At 59.7% G+C, this 20,038-nt stretch overlaps 6 protein-coding genes across 6 annotated transcripts; 3 read left to right on the plus strand and 3 right to left on the minus strand.

The window, feature by feature from the left end:
• Positions 1-263: 263 nt before the first annotated feature.
• On the minus strand, positions 264-1,942 carry BXZ73DRAFT_77206 (uncharacterized protein; the record flags this gene model as incomplete). The annotated part of the gene is made up of 3 exons (XM_048022616.1): positions 264-1,305; positions 1,486-1,555; positions 1,615-1,942. The coding sequence occupies 3 exons, from the start codon at positions 1,940-1,942 to the stop codon at positions 264-266; spliced, it is 1,440 nt and encodes a 479-aa protein (XP_047878299.1).
• A 4,294-nt stretch (positions 1,943-6,236) lies between these two features.
• On the plus strand, positions 6,237-8,034 carry BXZ73DRAFT_100965 (uncharacterized protein; the record flags this gene model as incomplete). The annotated part of the gene is made up of 10 exons (XM_048014737.1): positions 6,237-6,359; positions 6,421-6,582; positions 6,639-6,657; positions 6,707-6,831; positions 6,904-6,928; positions 6,981-7,089; positions 7,143-7,280; positions 7,349-7,362; positions 7,435-7,661; positions 7,717-8,034. 10 exons carry the CDS (start codon positions 6,237-6,239, stop codon positions 8,032-8,034), a joined length of 1,260 nt encoding a protein of 419 aa, XP_047878300.1.
• A 757-nt stretch (positions 8,035-8,791) lies between these two features.
• Positions 8,792-10,387, minus strand: BXZ73DRAFT_100966 (uncharacterized protein; the record flags this gene model as incomplete). Its single annotated transcript, XM_048014738.1, has 5 exons — positions 8,792-9,269; positions 9,594-9,675; positions 9,729-9,963; positions 10,048-10,176; positions 10,382-10,387. The coding sequence occupies 5 exons, from the start codon at positions 10,385-10,387 to the stop codon at positions 8,792-8,794; spliced, it is 930 nt and encodes a 309-aa protein (XP_047878301.1).
• A 138-nt stretch (positions 10,388-10,525) lies between these two features.
• Positions 10,526-12,636, plus strand: BXZ73DRAFT_100967 (uncharacterized protein; the record flags this gene model as incomplete). The annotated part of the gene is made up of 8 exons (XM_048014739.1): positions 10,526-10,659; positions 10,713-10,920; positions 10,984-11,127; positions 11,183-11,247; positions 11,300-11,327; positions 11,384-11,809; positions 12,291-12,413; positions 12,478-12,636. The coding sequence occupies 8 exons, from the start codon at positions 10,526-10,528 to the stop codon at positions 12,634-12,636; spliced, it is 1,287 nt and encodes a 428-aa protein (XP_047878302.1).
• A 609-nt stretch (positions 12,637-13,245) lies between these two features.
• On the minus strand, positions 13,246-15,419 carry BXZ73DRAFT_77208 (uncharacterized protein; the record flags this gene model as incomplete). The annotated part of the gene is made up of 5 exons (XM_048022617.1): positions 13,246-14,353; positions 14,540-14,609; positions 14,672-15,064; positions 15,127-15,217; positions 15,288-15,419. The coding sequence occupies 5 exons, from the start codon at positions 15,417-15,419 to the stop codon at positions 13,246-13,248; spliced, it is 1,794 nt and encodes a 597-aa protein (XP_047878303.1).
• A 1,060-nt stretch (positions 15,420-16,479) lies between these two features.
• Positions 16,480-17,975, plus strand: BXZ73DRAFT_100968 (major facilitator superfamily domain-containing protein; the record flags this gene model as incomplete). The annotated part of the gene is made up of 8 exons (XM_048014740.1): positions 16,480-16,697; positions 16,745-16,928; positions 16,982-17,096; positions 17,153-17,295; positions 17,369-17,393; positions 17,443-17,551; positions 17,605-17,857; positions 17,964-17,975. The coding sequence occupies 8 exons, from the start codon at positions 16,480-16,482 to the stop codon at positions 17,973-17,975; spliced, it is 1,059 nt and encodes a 352-aa protein (XP_047878304.1).
• Between the last annotated feature and the right edge of the window lie 2,063 nt (positions 17,976-20,038).

The following is a 20,038-nucleotide window of genomic DNA, read 5'->3' on the forward strand; positions in this document are numbered from 1 at the left end:
GTTTCCCTCGAATCTCTGTGCGTGCTTGTGTGCTCATCCTCGTCTCGTCTTTGCATCAGCTCGCCTTCGCCTCCCCTCAGCTCGTTCTCGTCATCCCCTCGCCTCATCGTGTCGTCTTCATCGCCCATCGTCGTCTGTCGCCCTCGCCATCGTAGCGCCCGCGCGCGCGCCCCTCAGTCCTGCGTCTGTTTCCCTCTCTGCTTGTCTTCCCCTCCTCTCTTCCGCGTTCGCGCATCCCCTCCCCTTCATCCTCCGCGGCGCCTTCAGACGTCTTTTCCCCTGGTGCTCGTTCCTTCATCCGACTTCCCGAGCTCCACGCTTGCACCTTCGCTCTTCTCGACTCTTCCCGGAATTAGCGTCGCATCATCGCCCACGTTCCGATGGAAGTGCACGACCCCGCGCGAATCCGACCATACGACCATCGACCCGTCGTACGTGACTGCGACTCGACCGACGTCCAGTTCGTGGTCGAGAGCGGGAGTTCGGTAGAGCCTGCCATGCTGCGTGCTCCAAAACCACCCTCCGCGGTACGGTGAATCTGAGCCACGCCGCTCAATATCCATGCTGGGGTGTTCACCAATGATAACCGAAGGCCGATCGCCTTCGAATGGCCCCGATAGTATCTCTCCGGTAGCAGTGTCCACAACGCAGAACCGCAGCAGGGCAAAGGTACGAAACTTTCGGAAAGGCGACGCATCGACGAAACATAACGCGCGAGTCCCGTCGGCGGATAAGGCCTTGGGAGTAAACCTGGAGGGTATTGACAGTGCCTGAGGTGTAGTAGAAGAGCTACGTGGGTCTTCTTCGCCGCGGTCCACCACGAGGGTACCGTCTTTGGTCAGTGCGAGCACAGTGAACTCGCCGGGCTCGGAGCCGCATTGCAGCACGGCTTGAGACGCAACTCTGGATATGAACAGACGGGGGTGAATTTCTCCTGAAGCCAGATTGATGACATAGACCCTGGCGTCGGGCCGGCGCAGTTTTGTCAGGAGGCCGCGGCCCCAGCCGGGGAGGTAGATCAGAGCGTAATGGGAGTTTGTTGACATACGGAATTCGCCGCGTGGTGGGATGGGAGTACAGCGAATCAAATGTAGAAGAGTCAAGCCTTCCGCATCCCAAACGTGAAGCCTCACTGGAAGGTCCCTCGAGGACGTCAGGGCCAGGATTTGGGCGCCATCCGGGGACCAGCTTGAAGCCTCGACGTCCTCGCCCTTGTGTGCCCCGATGATTCCCGTTTCCCGGGGCTCGCTGTCAGAGCCATATCCTTCCTGTTCGACGTGAGGGAGGTAGAAGACGACGATTTGACTACGGAGACGACCAAAGAGGTGAGTGTTTGACGGAGAGAAGGCTAGCATATCGACGTCCCCGAGTGGCCGTTCAGTGGGATACCAGCACCGTAAAGCGAGTCGCCCTCCAGCACGAACATCCCAGATCATGATTTCAGTTATCACCGTCCTTAGCCGGGATGCCATGCTGGCTGCCCACCTCCCATCTCGAGAGATGGTCAGATGCTCCACCTTTGTGGGATGCCCGTACAGTTTGGGCGAGAACCCTTCTGTGATGATTCAGGATTTAGCAGAGGTTGAAAGATCGAGTGGGCAAAAGGATACACACCAGAGTGCACGAACTCAACCCGCAGAAGCTTCAGCTCATGGAGTGACGCAAACACACACTCCAACGGTGACCTCCATATGTTGACGAGATTCTGCGTCGAATCTCTGACTATGATGTTGACTCCGTTCGTTCCAAGAAAGATATGCTCCGTCACAAGCCGTGTGAAGTCGCGGAGGACCGTTTGTTGATCACTGCTGCCCTCTAAACCAGACAAATAGGCCAGAGATTTGTCCAGAGTGATCTCCAGGGCCCGTAGCGATTTCGGGAGACCAAGGCCGATTAGCGCATTCAGTCTCTGGAACGACGTAGGTTGGGAGAAGAATTCCATATTGTCGTCCTCAGCTACTGTCACAGAGAGATGTTCAAGAATGGTACAGCTTGCAAGTGTTAAGCCTGCAAGTGTCGACTAGGGTGAGTCAGAAGCTCCATGGTGTGCCAGTGAACGCGTACACGTACCTTCTACAAATAGCCATTCCAGACTGAGCTCAAGGTGTGTCAACGTCGACCTACTTCCGGAGAGGACTTTGAAAAGCTGCGGGTGTTGGTCGGGATGATCCACGGACTTCAGATGATGGTAAAGCTGCGGAACTCATAAAATTCAGTCTTTTCCATCATCTTTGTGTGATCAACATGGTGTCTTTTCTCACCTTGAGACTCTGTGGCAGCCTCCCACATGTTCTTATTGAGATGAGTGCTCGGTCGGGGGAAACAGCTTTGCACTCGACCGAGAATAGTTCAAGCGACTGGAGGGCGGGGAACGCATGGGCTAGTCGGTACACATGGAGTGGTGTGGGAAATTCAGAATTGACGACGACCAAGGTCTTGACTGCAGTGTATTGCCGAAAGCAAGCCAAGACAACCGGTGGAAATACACTTCTGCAGGATTCAATTTCCCATGTGTCGATATGTGCGAGATACGGAAGGAGAACGACAGGTGCAACCCATGGGAACGAAGAATCCATGGACTTGTAGTAGCCTAACACGTCGGAATTTCCAATGAGCCTAACGGTGTGGACCCACAAGCACAAGTCCGGGGAGCGTTGAAGTGTTTCACAAATCGAGTGGAGTTCCTCCAAGTTGAAGACCTTGACCTTTCTCCATATGTGGACGCGGCTTCTGGGGAGCCATCTTGTGTGGACTCGGGCGCAGGAGGTGAGCGTGGTGAGGGCGGAGTGGGAGCCTCCGATCGCAGCGAGGTCGGTTTCGGCGCCGAGTGCGTCGATCACCTGCTCGGCGACTTCTATGGGAAGACGCTCTGAGGCCATCGAAGAGCGGTGGGGTGGATATCGAGGGCTGATTGCTGGCCGATGAGACGCAGATGTGGTAGAAGTCACGTCGGGTTGTGCGCGCGCTACACAGATTCAGACCAGGACGGGCGCGACAGCGTTGTTCAGGCTCCGCGCCAACCTTGTCGGCGGGGTGCGCAATTCTGAACGCTAAATCGCAGTTCGCGATCGGCGCGAACTCGTCGTCCCTTCCCCTGTCCTCCCAGCTGTTAACCGGTGAAGGAGAGGCGACGAGCTGTCTTGAGCGTATGGATTGCTTGATTGGTCTTGTCACTCGCCCAGCGCACCTTGCCAAGCCTGCTCGAACAGTTGTATTCGACTGGCAGGTGGCCTGCCATGTACTGGCCCAGCACCCCGCCCCAAATATCGAGGGTGGGCTTCGCACGCTTCGCCTCCAGCTGCCCGTCGCTCAATGCCACAAAGACAAGCCGTTTGAGTGCGAGCGCATATATCTACATCCGCGCCTGAAGGCCTGATCCGCCCACGTCGCCCATCCAGGCTCTTCCCCACGCACACTTCTCCACCTCTCTCTCGTCATCTCGCACCCTTGTCCAAATCGCGACGCAGCTCACCCTCCGCCAGCAGGCATCCATAACCACCCGCGGCTGGCCCTCAGCCGACTGACGCCCACGCACACCGCGCAGAACGCCTCCGCCGCCGGTCCAAGCCCAAGCCCGTCCTCCCCACCGCCGCCGCGCACGCGGCCTCTCCAGACACCATGCCCTGCACGCTCCGACGCAAGGTCTCCCGCGCGTTCTCCACCCTCGTCCGCCGTGACTGCCGAACACCCTCGCGCGAGGGTTCGCCACGTCCGCTTCTGGCGACGAGTCCGACTCGGAGTCGGACCACGGGCCGAAGACCCCGCGCCCGAGGAAGGAGGGAAGCAAGATCTGGAAGCTGTGGAGCGTACCCGTCGGAGTTGAAGCAAACCGGCTCGTGAAGCTCTGAAGTCTCGGAGACAACGAGACAAGGCCGAACACCCCTGTGGAGAAGAGGGTATTTTTTGGTCCCTGTTTCGATATCGTGTTCATCGCCATGTGGTTTCTCTCTCTGAGACGTGGACTCTGGATGAGAACGCGTTGCGTGTGGACCGTCCCGTTGTGCGCGAGAGCGGTCAACTGGCGGTGCGACGCCATGATGGGCCAGGGCGCAGGCCGTGGCGTGAAATCTTGTTGAAGCCGGAGACCGTCGGACCGCCTGGGCGATTCCCGCTCGAAGGCTCGGCACGGAGGATGTGTACATTGCAGCACCGAGGGACGCATACACGACCTCTTGAAGCGTTCCGCACGGACTCCCGAACGTGCCGAGGGCACAAGTCTGTGGAGAAAAGTTGGTCAGGCTCTTAGCAGTTCACTCGAAATGGCCGGGCAATCACACCACGGTCCGCAATCTCCGGGGGCTGGACGTGCGTCGTATCGCTCAGCTCGGCCACTTACCACCTCATGAGGCTGCCTCTTCTCTTTTGTTCCATGCGACCATGAGCGACTAGTCCTTGAGGCTTGAGGCCTAGGAGCCGCGGGATCCGTGTCAAGTCATTGTTCAGGGCCTTGGTACGCGAGCACGACGGCCTTCGAGCGAAGTCTGGTGGAGGTGCGCTGTCAAGCTTAAGAAGGTGAGGGCGCGCCAAAGGGGCGGCCCAACGCTTCGAGTGGAGGAATGGAATGGAGCGGGGACGACGGAGGGCTACCTCCGCCCCGCCGCGGCGCCGCGGCACCATGCGGGTGAGCCGGCTTGTTTTGCAATCTCAGCAGGCTAATCTCCGTGGCAGGCGGGAGGTGGAGAGGATGCCCCAGCGAGTGCGAGTGGCCCCGCGACGCGTGCGGGGATCGACCGTCGGGGGCTGCCACATCGTGAGGTGCGCGCTGGCCAGCATGCCAAGGCGCTCGCAGCGCAGTGGCCGAGGCCGGACGAGGCACGCGCGGAACGGGGCGGATGGAGGGACGAGGGGATATGGGCTGAGTCAGGGCCTCGCTGGCGGTCGGAGGTGGCTGTATGCTGTCGACAGAATGCAGCGTATGCGCGGCCCTGTTGGCACGGCAAGCCGCAATAGCGCTCGGGAAACCATAGAGGCGGAGGAGAATGTAAGAAAGCTAGCGTGTATGGGGATGAGTGCGGCGGAGAGGGAAGGAATCGGAGGAACACACCGCGATCGTCGCCCGACATCCATATGCCGGGCAAAGTCTTGACACGTTGAGAGGTGCAGGGACGGTCTGGTGGTGTCGGCGACGTGCGCCCTGCGACGCCATGGCTCGAGCGGGCGAGGTCTCGGCGCGCACCGCGCTGTGAGAGAATGCGCTTCAGGAAGGCGGCGCGAGACGTAGCCGCTTTCGAGTGTGCCGCCGGCGCTCGGTCGCGTTCTGGAATGGCGTCATGGCCCACGGTCCGCATTGTTCGGGGCCCAGACGCGCGTCTGGCGATGCGGCGGGCTCAGCAGGGCTCAGCCTGGCTCAGCTCGGTCTACCGTCTGAGGCTGTCTCTTCCTCGTTTGTTCCCTACATCCATGAGCAACTCGTCCTCTTTCCCTGCGTAGTTACCTTCTCAGATCACGCCAGTTGTGTACGTACCTCTCGTAAATTGTGCTACGAGTCATGCGCTCAAGGCGACACCATAAGCACTCCTGCAGGTCGTGTCGTCTGTGCACCATCGCTTCCACGAGCCGAGAGATGGGCCTCGGTGTTGGTGCACGAGGGATGTTATCGCATGAGGCGTCGTTCAGCGAAGGTATGTATTTCCACCCGAAACAGTTTTTTGCAGCTGGCTGAACTTCCTCCCTTCACCACAGACGTTATCAACCCTCGCTTTGAAGCTGCGTCCTTCCATCTTGGGCCATTTCAGGTGGGCGACGAGGAGGATGCACGAATCCGGGTACGCCCGAGGATGGGTGGAGGCCTTTCGCAGTAGGTTTGACTCGTCTGCTACTCCGTACTCGTTTTCTTATGGTCTTCTTCCGCTGCTCCAGAGCCATGACCGACGGACGCAAAGATCCAGCTCCGGAACCCGCGAGTAAAGGCATATGGACATTCATGAGGTGTCTGGAGGCATTTTAGCCGATGCGATCGGTCACGAACAGCGGGATCGCAATGCTCGTCGTGCGGTACGTTCTATCCCTTGGACGTCTAGTTGCGTGGTCTCGTCCGTTCTCCATCGTCCCATATTGTTCCGGGGCCATCCTTTTCTGATACCCGCGCGTACAGAGCTCTAGATATCGTGCCTCGTCCAACGCGTCGTCCAACGCCCAGCTAGTACGTCCGACGGCGTGGTCCACTCCCCCCCACGCGCCCCGCCCTCTGCTTCCGCTGCCTCAAACGACGCGCTTTCCAGCCCCCTTTGCCGAACATGCTCCCGCCGGAGCCCACCGCGTCCGCTTCTGGCGACGTGTCGTACTCACACTCGGACTCGGATTCGGACCACAGGCCGAAGACCCGAGCGACGCCCACGCCGAGGACGGAGGCAAGGAGGGTCCGGAAATTGCGGAGCGTAGCCGTCAGAGTCGGCCCTCTGAAACCTCTGTCGTCGTCAGCAACATCCTCAGCGCCCTCCGACGATCACAAAAGACCTTAACGGAGGTGACGAGTTCGTCTGGGTCGGCCACGCTGCCTACAATCTTGCTGCAGCCGCCATCCTCCCTTTCACCGGCCAGCTTGCGGACATCATCGGTCACCGTCCAATCATGCTCACCTGCGTCGGATTGTTCTTTCTTGGCAGTCTCCTCTGTTCCACTGCTCAAAACACGCACAGTGGCTCATCGCTGCACGGAGTGAGTGTCCGACTTGCGTTCGAAATCGTTCGCTGACCGCGTTCTATAGCGGTGCAGGGTATTGGTGGGGGAGGGATCATCACTTCAGTCCTCGTCCCTTGGGCCGAGCGCGGTCTGTATCAAGGTCTACTCGTCTTCACCTGGGCATTCGCGGCTGGTGTGGGGCCCGTCATCGTATGTCATCGCCCCCAGTCGACGCAGTGTTTGATTAGCTTACCCGTCTCATGCGGTGGTTCATTTGCGCAGAAGGTTACATGGAGGTGGCTGTTCTGTGAGTGTCGCTTCGATGTGCTCCCGACCCCATCTGACAATCGTGTGTCCAGATCTGAACCTCCCCCTGGCCGGTATCGCGTTCTTCCTTGCCATGATATCCCTCCGTGTCCGAACTCCAGAAGGCAGTTTGCGCGAAAAGATAGTGCGCATTGACCTTGTGTACGCATATTTTTATTTACCAACTGCAACGAAAGCTGACTGCATGCGCGCAGGGGCAACTTCATCATCATCGCCGGCACGATGCTCGCGTTGGTCGCGCTCACATGGGGAGGGATTCGCTATCCTTGGAGCTCTGTGCACGTCCTCGCACCACTCATCCTCGGTTTTCTCCTTATCTTCCTTTACGAGGCGTTCGTCGCGAAGCATCCAACCGCACTAGTCTCGTGGGCTACATTGGCACCTTCCACGGAATTGCCAGCATTGCTCTCATCTGTGGGTCCTGGCCATTTGCGTCCTCAAGCGCTGCTGACCCCATCAACAGATTACCTACCTGTCTGCTTCCAGGCCCGCAAGGACGTCTCGCCTATCAGGTCTTCGCCACTGCGTCCGTTCTCTCGTCTTCCGCGATCGTCTTCGGGGTGCTGGTCAGGGTCATGAAGAAGTACCGGCCCGTCAACGTCATCGGCTGGGTCTTCCTCATCGGCTTCGGTCTGTTTACGCTCCTCAAAGCGGACTCGTGCACCGGCGAGGTCGGCTTCCGGGTCATTACGACCATCGGCCTGGGTGTGATCGTAGGCACCACCCCTCCAAGCCCGCACCTATCTCTCCAGCTGACGCGACCCACAGTGGACGACGGCCGTCTACCCCATCCTCGCCCCCCTGAGGCCCGTCGCGCGCTCCTTCTCCACGCTCGCCTTCCACACCTTTGCGCGCACATTCGCGCCGACCCATCTCCGCCTCCGTGTTCCAAACCGAGCTCAAGGCGACCCTGGCCGCCTACTTCCCCCGCACGTTCCCCGCCGGGGTCGAGATCGCGTACGCCGCGGTTCCCGCGATCCACGCGCTCCCCCAGCGGCTCCCCGACGAGGTCCGCGCACCGGGCCCGACGTGCTGGGTATCGTGCTCGACGCGGCGGGGCTCGTGCAGGGCCAGCGGGTGACGTAGGCGAAGAAGAGCCTCGGGGGCACCGCGCGGGCGTATGTGTATCGCCCTGGGCCTGGGCGGGTGCGGTCGGGGAACGAGTATGAGTACGGGCGCGGGCGCGGGGAGGAGGAGGATGATGATGATCTGGAGCTGGATCTGGGTATGGGTGCGGGCGCACGGATGCGCGGGACGGATGCGCAGGTGATGGTGTTGGTGCCGAATCGACTCTCGAGGGCCGCCGTCTCTGCCTCAGTCACAACCGAGGCGAGCGAGCAACGGGCAGGGTCTGAGATGGACGCGGGAGTCTGAGTGGAACATTGAGATCTGTGCGATGTTTCGAGATGTATCACGAGATTGTTTATTCCCGCTTCGCTGTACCATTGCTGTCGATATGCATGCACTATGTTTTCCGAGATTCACAAAGTATGCCGTCCGAACTCCAAGGTTCGACGTTCTTACTGGCGTTTGAGCTCGGTTCTGTCGGCCTCCCGGAGTCAAGCGGTACCTTTGACGGGCGCAGCTGACCACAATCCTTGTCCGTCTCGAAGAGGATTGCATCTCGGGATTCCGCACACGACGCGCGACTCGGCGAAACCGACGGAAAAGTGGTAGGACACAAGCAGATGAACAGTACGCAAAACCGTTCGTATGACACCCAGTCCGTCAACGCATACTCCGAGCAATGTGAGTGAGCGCCGCCCGCCGACTGCGCCTGCGACGTCTTCCGCCCCTTCACCAACATCCCCTTCGACCCAGTGGCGACCGGACGCGCGAGAAGCTACCCAATGAACGCGTCCTCCGCGCTCCTGCCGTTCGCCAGCCACGTCCACATCGGTGCGCCCGTCTTCTTCTTCCAGCGAGGGAACGCGAACTGCTTCAGCCGGGCCAAGACAAATTTGTGGTTTTCGAGCAGAGCAGCACGAGCCTTGAAGTCGGACTTCGGTTCAGAGGGCGGTTGGCGATTGTCGGTGACAAGGCCGTCCTCGTCGTCGCTGGCCGGCTTCTCGACCGAGATACCTGCTCGGTCCGTGGAGCACGGCTCGCGGCGAGTCTGGACGCCTCTGCAGACGCGTGATCCGTGGGTTTGACCCCGTAGAGGACCGAGGTGGACCGCGAGCCGGGCGGAGCGCAGGTCAAGCTGGTTGAGAGGTAACACCGCGGCGCCGTTATTGCCGACCGCGGTAAACGTGAGACGACCGAGGATTCCGGTGGGATGGCGAAGTACGTCGTCCCGGACGCACTCTTCCTTGAACCACCTGGGCCGCATGTTGCTCCACGGCCCTCGAAGTACTGAGGGCAGAAATGGTGTACGTCGACCTTCGACTGATTGTGGTTCACGAAGCGGGGGGCCTGGTGGACAATGACGTGGAGGAAGGATTCGACTTCATCTCTGACCTTCAGCCCCATGACCGACGTCATGTAAGGCCAGGCTCCTGCCACGAACGTCGTTAGCGAAACGTGAGATGCTTGGAGATCGAGACGACTCACGGTGCGCTCGTCCTGAGATTCATCGGAAAGTGCGGTCTTTCGGGCCATCTCCCAGTCGCAGAGCATCCTGAGCATCTAACAGGCTGACTTACCCTTGGCGTGGAAGATCGAGGATGTTGCCCGCGCTAACATCACCGTGGAGGACCTCGGAAACTTCATACGCATGTGCATGGGCTGCAATGACGGCGGTGAGCTCAAGTACGCGGGAAAGCTGCGAAAATACTCACCACGAAAAGGCCAGTAGATAGTCCGGACCAGCTGCTGAGACGACTCGAACGTTGAAACCTCGGCGACGACAAGGCGGCAATGGCGCAGTTGGAGAGGTCCGGGAATGTAGCCAGCATCTCGCCCGGTCTTGGCTTCGCCCTGCCCATGAAGATTCTTGACGCCAGAATGAGCAGACGATGCCGCGAGGGAGGGGAGGGAGGATGCGTCTGCCGCAGAGCGCGTCGAAGGCTGGGCCTACTTGTATACATGCGGTTTGGGCGCGAGCGATGGGGTATGCGGCGGGCGGGCGCGGGTGGGGGAAGGGGCCTTCGGACGTACCGAGGTCGACGTCAACGCGGTTTCAGGCAGGTGGTCGCTGTGCTCAGACACCTTCGCCACCTGGTGTTCGCCGTCGTAGTCTTGGTACGCGACCAGCGTCGGTAGGTTCTCGATGGCATCCTCATACCGCTCCAAAACAGAACGAGTCAGCGGCGTCCCTAGCTGGTCTCCCGTTGAATACCACTTACCCGGCAGACGGGCAACGGAAATGCGGGAGGGCTATTCTCCGAGGCGAGCGGGAGGAAGAGGTGCAAGGCTCAAGGCAGCGCGCGCGCGCGGCCACCGTTGGGCGTCTCACTACATAACTCTCCTCTCCCTCTCGCATTGTCCTCACCGCCATGAATTGCTCTCCGGCTAAAACACCACGGACGCCCTGCGCCCTGACATAAAGATTCTTCCCGTCGGCCAGCTCGAGTCCCTCCGCTTCAAGACCAACCAGATCGTCGAGTCCATTCAACTCCTCCAGCGCACCCTCAACATGGGCGGCGCCGCCATCATGCCCCCCTGGCCCGAGATCCTCTCCAAGTACAACATCCTCCTCTCCCAGTCCCACAGCCTGTCCATGACCCTCGCGGCCGCGCACCAGGCGAGCACCGTGGCGCAGGGCAACCCGTACGAGCGGATCGCGCTCGCGCCGCGCGGGCCGCTGTCGGACGCGGGGCCAGGTGGACGGAGTTCATCCACCACCTGCGGACGCAGCCGACGGTGGACGTGCTGCGGGCGGAGAACGACGCGGTGCGGCACCTGGCGACACACATGGACACCGGGGGCTCGCTGGGGGTGCTCGGGCACGCGGCGGGGGCGGGGCCGCGGGGTCGACTCGGAGGCCACCCGGAGTACTCGGACGTGCTACGGGAGTATGAGGGGATCCGGGTGGGGCACGATCTACGGGTGAAGCGGGGGACTCGGGCGGTGGAGCTTTTGCGGGAGAGGTAGGACTGGAAGTCGCGGGTGGAGGTGGACCAGGAGGAGCCAGAGGACTGGGAGCCTGGGTTCGACGGCGACGGGGCTGAGATGGGTGAGGACGCGCCGTGCGGGGGTCAGAGCAACGACAGCGATGAGGAGGAAGAGCTGGAGGAGGTCCTAGGCAATGGGGAGCACACGCCGGAAGGGTCTGCTACACCAATGGCCTGAGCCGCTGTCCTATGCTCGCGCGGAGGTCATCGAGGACGTCGATCACAAGCACCTCGGCGGTTTTGAGTGAGTCCTGAGACCATTGGCAGACTTTGCCGTACTCATCCAGGCACCGCAGTGCGTTCACTCCCACAACCACTTGTGTCGTGCGCACTTCCTACTTGCCGAAAGTCGCACTGGCGTAGACTGCTGCATCCACAAGCTATTCGACGCACTCCCTCGCCTACACGGGCTTCTCAAACTCATCTTCGACTCCAATATCGGAATCCCTGCAACCGAAATCCTCCACTTTGACGCCTCCGGGTCCATCGTCACCTACCCCTATCTGCTCCTCGCGCACCCCAAAAGCGTGTCCATTGCCCTTGCACTCGCCTCCGGCAAGCCCTCCACGCTAGCTCGTGATCCTCGAACTTCTTCCGGGTCAGTACCTCAAGCGAATGCACGACAAGAGCCAGATGGACAGGTTCAGGCCCCCTCGCCGTCGGCGGACGGACTGTATAGCTGGCAAGAGGCGTTCGCGCCGCTTGTCGAGGGCGCGTTCGACCACGCGGAGGCGGCGGGCACGCACGCGCACCTGTTGCGCGCGATCGGCTTCTTCCTCGTCGGCGACTGCGAGGTCCCGTTGTTCGTAACCCTCACCGGCGACGACGCTCCGACGCTCCGACGCTCCGACGCTCGTCGACTTCGATCCCGATGCGGACACGGATGCGGACGTCGTTTGCGGCGGTCGGACATGCGGTGAGGGGCGACTGGAGGTGATGTGGATGGCGCCGGGCGAGGTGTTCGTGGTGGTACGGAGGCCCACTGGTGCTGTTCGTGCGGCAGAAAACGATCTAATGTTTTGCCTCTACTTTCTCCTCACCACCAAGTCAGCCCTCTTGTGCATCTAATCCCCGCACATGAGACCGATCGCCTTTACACACAGCGTGACGCGCACCCACGGGGTTCGCCCACACTGAGGGTGGGTTCACCGCGTCGCCAGTTGCGTACAGCTGATTGTAAGTCACTTTGCCCGCTCTCATTCCTGTCCGTGCGCTACTCCTCCGGCGGTCGTCTCCATCTTCCAGTGGGTTCAAGGGCCCACTTCGGGTCGACACTGAAGTCTGCAGAAGGTCGCCCTCACTCGCCAGTCCCTATGTACCACGGGATACGCGGTGCAATTCGTTGCGCGCGTCACGAACGCCAGCAGGCGCGACCTTCCGCGAGATTCTGGGGCGACATACGAACTGCAGGTCCGTGCGCTCCTCTTTCTCGCCCTGCGGTCGCTGACACCATGCGATCTCTTTCTCCCGACAGCATTGCGACGGCGGCACGGCCTTCGAGCGCGTCTTGGGCACGGACACGGACGTGAAATGCCGCGGTGTTTCCACATCGGCGTACATCAGTAACAAGCAGACGTACAATTCAGTGTGGAGTGACCAAAGTACGTCCTTTATAGGTCCCAAACCTCGCTGATGCGCATCCACCGTCGCTGGCACTTACACGCGCTGACACTGGTACACGTCCTCCAGACGCCCGGCTCTGCGCTCGTCCATGCGACTTGGCCCCTCGTGCCGACGCCGCGCCGCCTCTACTCCCGCCACGAAAGACGTTGCGACACGTCGCACCATATCGACGGGGGTTCCCACCAAGACACGACATGACGCGTCCCTCCGAAGAGCCTCGTAACCCACCATCCGCCTCCCCCGCCTCGACACGTTCAGCAGCGCGACGCGGTGCCGATCTTAGCGATCACTCTATCTTCATATTTTAGCCACTTATTTCCACTGCCATCCTCTCTTTCCATGCCCCCGCATCCCGCATTCTACGGCTTCCATAGTCAGCCTTGTGTCCGCGCTAGCCGCTTTACATGTATTTTGCTCAGATGCGCACTTGGTGCTATCCCGTTCGTTTCCCTCGAATCTCTGTGCGTGCTTGTGTGCTCACCCTCGTCTCGTATTTGCATCAGCTCGCCTTCGCCTCCCCTCAGCTCGTTCTCGTCATCCCCTCGCCTCATCGTGTCGTCTTCGTCGCCCATCGTCTTCGCCATCGTAGCGCCCGCGCCCGCGCCCCTCAGTCTCGCGTCTAGTATTTCCATCTCGGCTTGTCTTCTCCTCCTCTCTTCCGCGTTCGCGTATCCCTTCCCCTTCCTCCTCCGCGGCGCCCTTGGACGTCTTTTCCCCTGGTGTTCGTTCGTTCATCTGACTTCCTGAGCTTTACTCCTGCACCTTCGCTCTTCTTGACTCTTCCCGGAATTAGTGTCGCATCATCGCCCACGTTCCGATGGAAGTGCACGACCCCGCGCCGATCCGACCATCCGACCATTGACCCGTCGTGCGTGACTGCGACTCGACCGACGTTTTGTTCGTGGTCGAGAGCAAGAGTTCGGTAAAGCCTGCCATGCTGCGTGCTCCAAAACCACCCTCCGCGGTACGGTGAAGAGCGACGCCGGTCAATATCCATGCTGGGGTATTCACCAATGATCACCGAAGGCCGATCGCCTCCGAATGGCCCCGACAGTATCTCTCCGGTGGTGGTGTCCACAACGCAGAACCGCGGAGCAGAGGCAAGAGGTTCACGGAAAGACGACACCGCACCGACGAAACACAACGCGCGAGTCCCGTCGGCGGATAAAGCCTCGGGGGTGAACCCGAAGAGTGGTGACGGCGCCGGAGGAGCAGTAGAAGAGCTACGTGGGTCTTCTTCGCCGCGGTCCACCACGAGGGTACCGTCTTTGGTCAGTGCGAGCACAGTGAACTCGCCGGGCTCGGAGCCGCATTGCAGCACGGCTTGAGACACAACTTGGAGGTCGACCAGACGGGGGTGAGTTTCTCCTGAAACCAGATTGATGACATAGACTTTGTCATCCGGGCGCCGGTCCTTCAAGAAGCGGTCCTGGCCGGTGAAGTGGATCAGAGCGTAATGGGTGTTTATTGACATGCGAACTGCCTTAAATGGGAGTGGGAAAGAAGGACAGCGGAGAGAGCGAATGAGGGTCAAGTCCTCCGCATCCCAAACGTGAAGGACGATTGAGGGCACCATCAGGGCCAGGATTTGCGTGCTATCTGGGGACCAGCTTGAAGCGACGATCGCTTCGCCCGCGGATGCCTCGATGGTTCCCGTTTCCTGGGGCTCGCTGTCAGGGCCATATCCTTCCTGTTCGATGTGGAGTAGGCGAAATATGACGATTTGACTACGAAGACGACTAAAGAGGCGAGTGTTTGATGGAGAGAAGGCTAGCGTATCGACGTCCCCGAGTTGCCATTGAGTGCGATACCAGCTCTGTAAAGCGAGTCGCCCTCCAGCGCGAACATCCCAGATCATGATTGACTGTTGTTTGGTTATCGCCTTCCTTGAGGATGCCATGCTGGCTGCCCACCTCCCGTCCCGAGAGATGGTCAGATGTTCCACCTCCGTGGGATGCCCGTACAGCTCAGGCGAGAACCCTTCTGTCACGATGATTCAGGATTTAGCAGAGGTTGACCGATCGAGTGGGCAGAAGGATGCACACCAGAGTACACGAACTCAACCCGCAGAAGCTTCAGCTCATGGAGTGATGCAAACGTACGCTCCAACGATGCCCTCCACATGTTGACGAGATTCTGTGTCGAGTTTCCGACTATAATTTTGACTCCGGTCGTTCCAAGAAAGATATGGTCCGTCACAAGCCGTGTGAAGTTGCGGAGGGCCGTTTGTTGATCACTGCTGCCCTCCAACCCAAAAAAATAGGCGAGAGATTTGTCTAGAGTGATCTCCAGGGCCCGTAGCGATTTCGGAAGACCAAGGCCCATTAGCGCATCCAGTCCCTGGAGCAACCCGGGGTGGGAGAAGAAATCTGATCCGTCGCTCTCGGACACTTTCACAGAGAGACGTTCAAGACTGGTACAGCTTGCAAATGTTAAGCCTGCAAGTGTTGATGACGGTGAGTCAGGAGTCCATGGTGTGTCAGTGAATGCGTACATGTACCTTCTTCACTGAGCCATTTCAGGCTGAGATCAAGGTGTGTTAACGTTGACCAACTTATGGGGTAGAACTCGGGCTGGTAACCGCCGTCAAGCTGTAGGACCCATAAATTTCAGTCTTCTCTATTATCTTCGCGCAATTAACTCCCCGCCATCTCATCTCACCTTGAGATGTGCAAACAGCCTCCCGCATGTTCTTATTGAGATGAGCGCTCGGTCGGGGGAAAGAGCTTTGCAGTCGACCGAGAACAGTTCAAGGGACTGAAGGGCGGGGAACGCATGGGCTAGTCGGTACATGTGGAGCAGTGTGGGAAATTCAGATTTGACGACGACCAGGGTCTTGACTGCAGTGTATTGCCGAAAGCAAGCCAAGACAACCGGTGGAAATACACTTCTGCAGGATTCAATTTCCCATGTGTCGATATGTGCGAGATACGGAAGGAGAATGACAGGTGCAACCCAGGGGGCCGACTTCTCCTTCGACATTCGGAGCCTAACGGTGCGGACCCACAGACACAAGTCCGGCAAGCGTTGAAGTGTTTCACAAATCGAGTGAAGTGCCTCCAAGCTGGAGACCTTGACCATTCTCCATATGTGGATGCGACTTCTAGGGAGCCATTTTGTGTGGACTAGGGCGCAGGAGGTGAGCGTGTCAAGGGCATAGGAACCTGTGGTGGGATCGGTTTCGGCGCCGAGTGCGTCGATCACTTGCTCGGCGACTTCTATGGGAAGACGCTCTGAGGCCATCGAAGAGCGGCAGGGTTGATCTCGAGGGCTGATTGGTGGCCGATCAGACTCAGATGTGGTAGAAGTCGCGTCGGGTTGTGCGCGCGCTGCATAGATTCAGGCGAGGGCGGGCGCCGGGCGTCGGGCGTGTTGTTATATTCAGGCTCCGCGCCAAGCTTGGCGGCAGGGCAATTCTGAACGCTAAATCGCAGTTCGCGAACCGGCGCAAACTCTCTCGTCGTCCCTTCCTCTGTCCTCCCAGTCGTCAACCGGTGAAGGAGAGGCTACAAGCTGTTTTGAGCGTATGGATCGCTTGGTTGGTCTTGTCACTCACCCAGTGCGTTCAAACGGTTCCCCGCCACAGATATCGGGGGTGGGCTTCGCGTGTTAGGCCGCCTCCAGCTCCCTGTCGCCCGAAGACACAAAGACAAGTCGTTTGGGTGCGAGCGCATATATGTCTACCTCCGGGCCTAAAGACCGTCTGGCCTGCCCACGTCGCCCTTCCTCTCCCCTACGCACACCTCTCCACCGCCCTCTCGCCATCTGGCACCCCTGTCGAAATCGCGACGCAGCGTCCACCGGCAAGTATTCGCGTCTGACCCTCGGTCGACCGCCACCCTCACCGCACAGAATGCCCCCGCCTGCCTCCGCCAAGCCCAAGCCCGTCCTCCCCACCGCCCCCGTGTCCTCCACAGACACCGCGCTCTGCACGCTCCGACGCAAGGTCTCCTGCGCATTCTCCACCCTCGTCCACCGTGCGCACTCCATCCCTCCTGACGCGCCCCAGCCCCGCCCGTTGTCCAACATGCTCACGCGGGAGCCCACCGCGACCGCTTCTGGCGACGTGTCGTACTCGAACTCAGACTCGGATTCGGATCACGATTCGAAGACTCCAGCGATGCCCACGCCGAGGACGGAGGGAAGGAAGATCCGGAAACTGCGGAGCGCAAACGTCGGAGTCGGCTCTCCTACACCGCCGTCGTCGTCTGCAACTTCCTCAGCGCTCTCGATGTCACCGCCGTGTCCACTGCGCTTCCGACGATCATAAAAGACCTCAATGGAGGCGAGGAGTTCGTCTGGGTCGGTGCTGCCTACAACCTTGCTGCGGCTGCCTCCTCCCCTTCACCGGCCAGCTCGCCGACATCATCGGTCACTGTCCAATCATGCTTACCTGCGTCGGCTTTTTCTTTCTTGGCAGTCTCCTCCGTGCCACCGCTCAAAACATGCACTGGCTCATCGCTGCACGGAGTGAGTTTCCGACTTGCATTTGAAGTTTGAACTCGTTCGCTGACCGCGTTCTATAGCGGTACAGGGTATCGGCAGGGAGTGGATCATCAATCTGGCCTCGATAATCACCTCAGACCTCGTCCCTTTGGCCGACCGCGGTCTTTACCAAGGCCTGCTCGTGCTCACCTGGGCATCCGCGGCTGGCATCGAGCCCGTCATCGTATGTCACCGCCTCCAAGTCGACGCAGTGCTCGATTAGCTTACCCGTCTCACACTGTGGTTCGTTTGCGCAGAAGGTTACGTGGAGGTGGCTGTTCTGTGAGTATCGCTTCGAATTTCTCCTGACCAGATCTGACAAACTGACCAGATCTGAACCTCCCTCTGGCCGGTATCGCGTTCTCCCCTGCCATGATATTCCTCCGCGTCCGAACTCCAGAAGGCAATTTGCGCGAGAAGGTAGCACACATTGACCTTGTGTACGCATCTTTTTATTCACCAACTGCAACGAGAGCTGACAGTGTGCGCTCAGGGGCGACTTCATCATCATCGCCGGCACGACGCTCACGTTTGTCGCGCTCACATGGGGAGGAATTCGCTATCCTTGGAACTCTGCGCACGTACTCGCGCCACTCATCCTCGGCCTTCCTTTACGAGGTGTTTGTCGCGAAGCATCCAACCGCACCAGTCTCGTGGGCTACATTGGCACCTTCTTGCACGGAATTGCCAGCATCGCGGGCGCGGGCGTGGGGATGCGCGGGACGGATGCGCAGGTGGTGGTGCTGGTGCCGAATCGAGGGCCGCCGTCTCTGCCTCGGTCACAGCCGAGGCGAGGGAATAACGGGCAGGGTCTGAGGGGATTTGAGTGCAACGTTTTGTGTTTGTTTCGAGATGTACTACTAGATTTTTTATTCCTGCTTTGTTGTACCATTGCTGTCGACATGCATGTACTGTGTTTTCGCTCGGTAGATTCATGAATTATGCGGTCCGAACTCCAATACTTGTCGTTCTTGAGTTCTGTCGGCCTCCCGGAGTCAAGTGGTACCTGTGGTGGGCGCAGCTGACCGCAATCCTCGTCCCAACGTCTTATTAAAGTATGCGCAGTCTCGAAGAGGGTCGCGTCTCTGGATCCCGTACACGACGCGCGACTCGGCGAGACCGACGGAAAAGTGGTATGACACAAGAACAGTACACAAAAGCGTTCGTATGACACCCAGTCCATCAATGCCTACTCTGAGTAACGCGAGTGAGCGCCACCCACCGACTGCGCCTGTGACGTCTCTCGCGACTTCACCAACATCCCCTTCGACCCAATGGCGGCCGGAAGCGGGAAGCGAGCATAGCATACGGATCGTACGCGATGAGCGCGTCCCCCACGCTCCTGTCGTCCGCCGGCCACGTCCACATCGGGGCGCCCGTCTTCTTCTTCCAGCGAGGGAACGCGAACTCCTTCAGCCGGGCCAAGACAAACTTGTGGTTGTCGAGCAGAGCAGCACGAGTCTTGAAGTCGGACTTCGGTTCAGAGGGAGGTTGGCGGTTGTCGGTGACAAGGGCGTCCTCGTCGTCGCTGGCCGGATCGAAGAGGCTTCTCGACCGAGATACCTGCTCGGTCCGTGGAGCACGGCTCGCGGCGAGTCGGGACGCCTCCGCGGACGCGTAATCCGCGGGTTTGACCTCGTAGAGGTGGACCGCGAGGCGGGCGGAGCACAGGTCGAGGAGAAGTTGGAGGAGCTCGTTGAGAGGGTGTAACACCCCGGCGCCGTTATCGCCGACCGCGGTAAACATGACTCCACGACCGGGGATTCCGGTGGGATGGCGAAGTACGCCGCCCCGGACGCACTCTTCCTTGAACCACCTGGGCCGCATGTTGCTCCAGGGCCCTCGAAGTACTGAGGGCAGAAATGGTGTACGTCGACCTTTGACCAATTGTGGTCCACAAAGCGGGGACCCTGACGGACAACGACGTGGAGGAAGAACTCGACCTCATGTCCGACCTTCGGACTCAACGATGCGTTGTCCTGGCACATGAACGACATCATTTAAGGCCAGGTTCCATGTCACGAACGTCGTCAATTAGCGAAACGTGAGAGGCTCGGAGATCGGGACGACTCACAGTGCGCTCGCCTTGAGATACATTGGAAAACGCAGTCGCAAGGCATGCCTCGCGTCCAACAGGCTATCTTACCCTCTGCGTGGAAGATCGTGGGGTACATGAGGACGTTGCCCACGCTAACGTCACCGTGGAGGACCTTGGAAACTTCAAGCGCTTGTGCATGGGCATTGGGCTGCGATGACCGTGGTGAGCTCAAGCACGCGGTCAGACTGCGAAGATACTCACCACGAAAAGCCCAGTAGATAGTCTGGACCAGCTACTGAGACGACTCGGACGCTGAAAGCTTCAAGCAAACTTCGGCGACGACGAGGCGGCGATGGCGCAGGTGGAGAGGTCCGGGAATGTAGCCAGGCATCTCGACCAGTACACAGATCTTGGCTTTGCCCTGCCCTGCCCGTGAAGACGCATAACGTCAGAATGAGCGGACGATGCCGCGAGAGAGGGGAGGGAGGATGCGTCTGCCGCAGGAGACGTCGAAGGCTGGGTCTGCTTGTATACATGCGGTTTGCGCGCAGGCGACGGAGTATGCGGCGGGCGGGCGCGGGTGGGGAGAGGAGCCTTCGGATGTACCGAGGTCGACGCGGCTTCAGGCAGGCATGTGCTCAGACACCTTCGCCACCTGCGACCTCGCGCTCCGAAACAGAACGAGTCAGCGGCGTCCCTAGCTGGTCTCCCGCTAAATACCACTAACCTGGCAGATGGACAACGGAAATGCGGGAGGGCTATTCTCCGAGGCGATGTGGTCGGGACGAAGACAAGAAGTTGTAGCAACGCTCAAGGCAGCGCGCGCGCAGCAACCGTTGGGCGTCTCTCTAACTCTCCTCTCTCTCGTCTTATCCTCGCCGCCACGAAC

Source organism: Epithele typhae, assembly GCF_022376455.1.
Source record: "Epithele typhae strain CBS 203.58 chromosome Unknown BXZ73scaffold_21, whole genome shotgun sequence".
NCBI lineage: Eukaryota > Fungi > Basidiomycota > Agaricomycetes > Polyporales > Epitheliaceae > Epithele > Epithele typhae.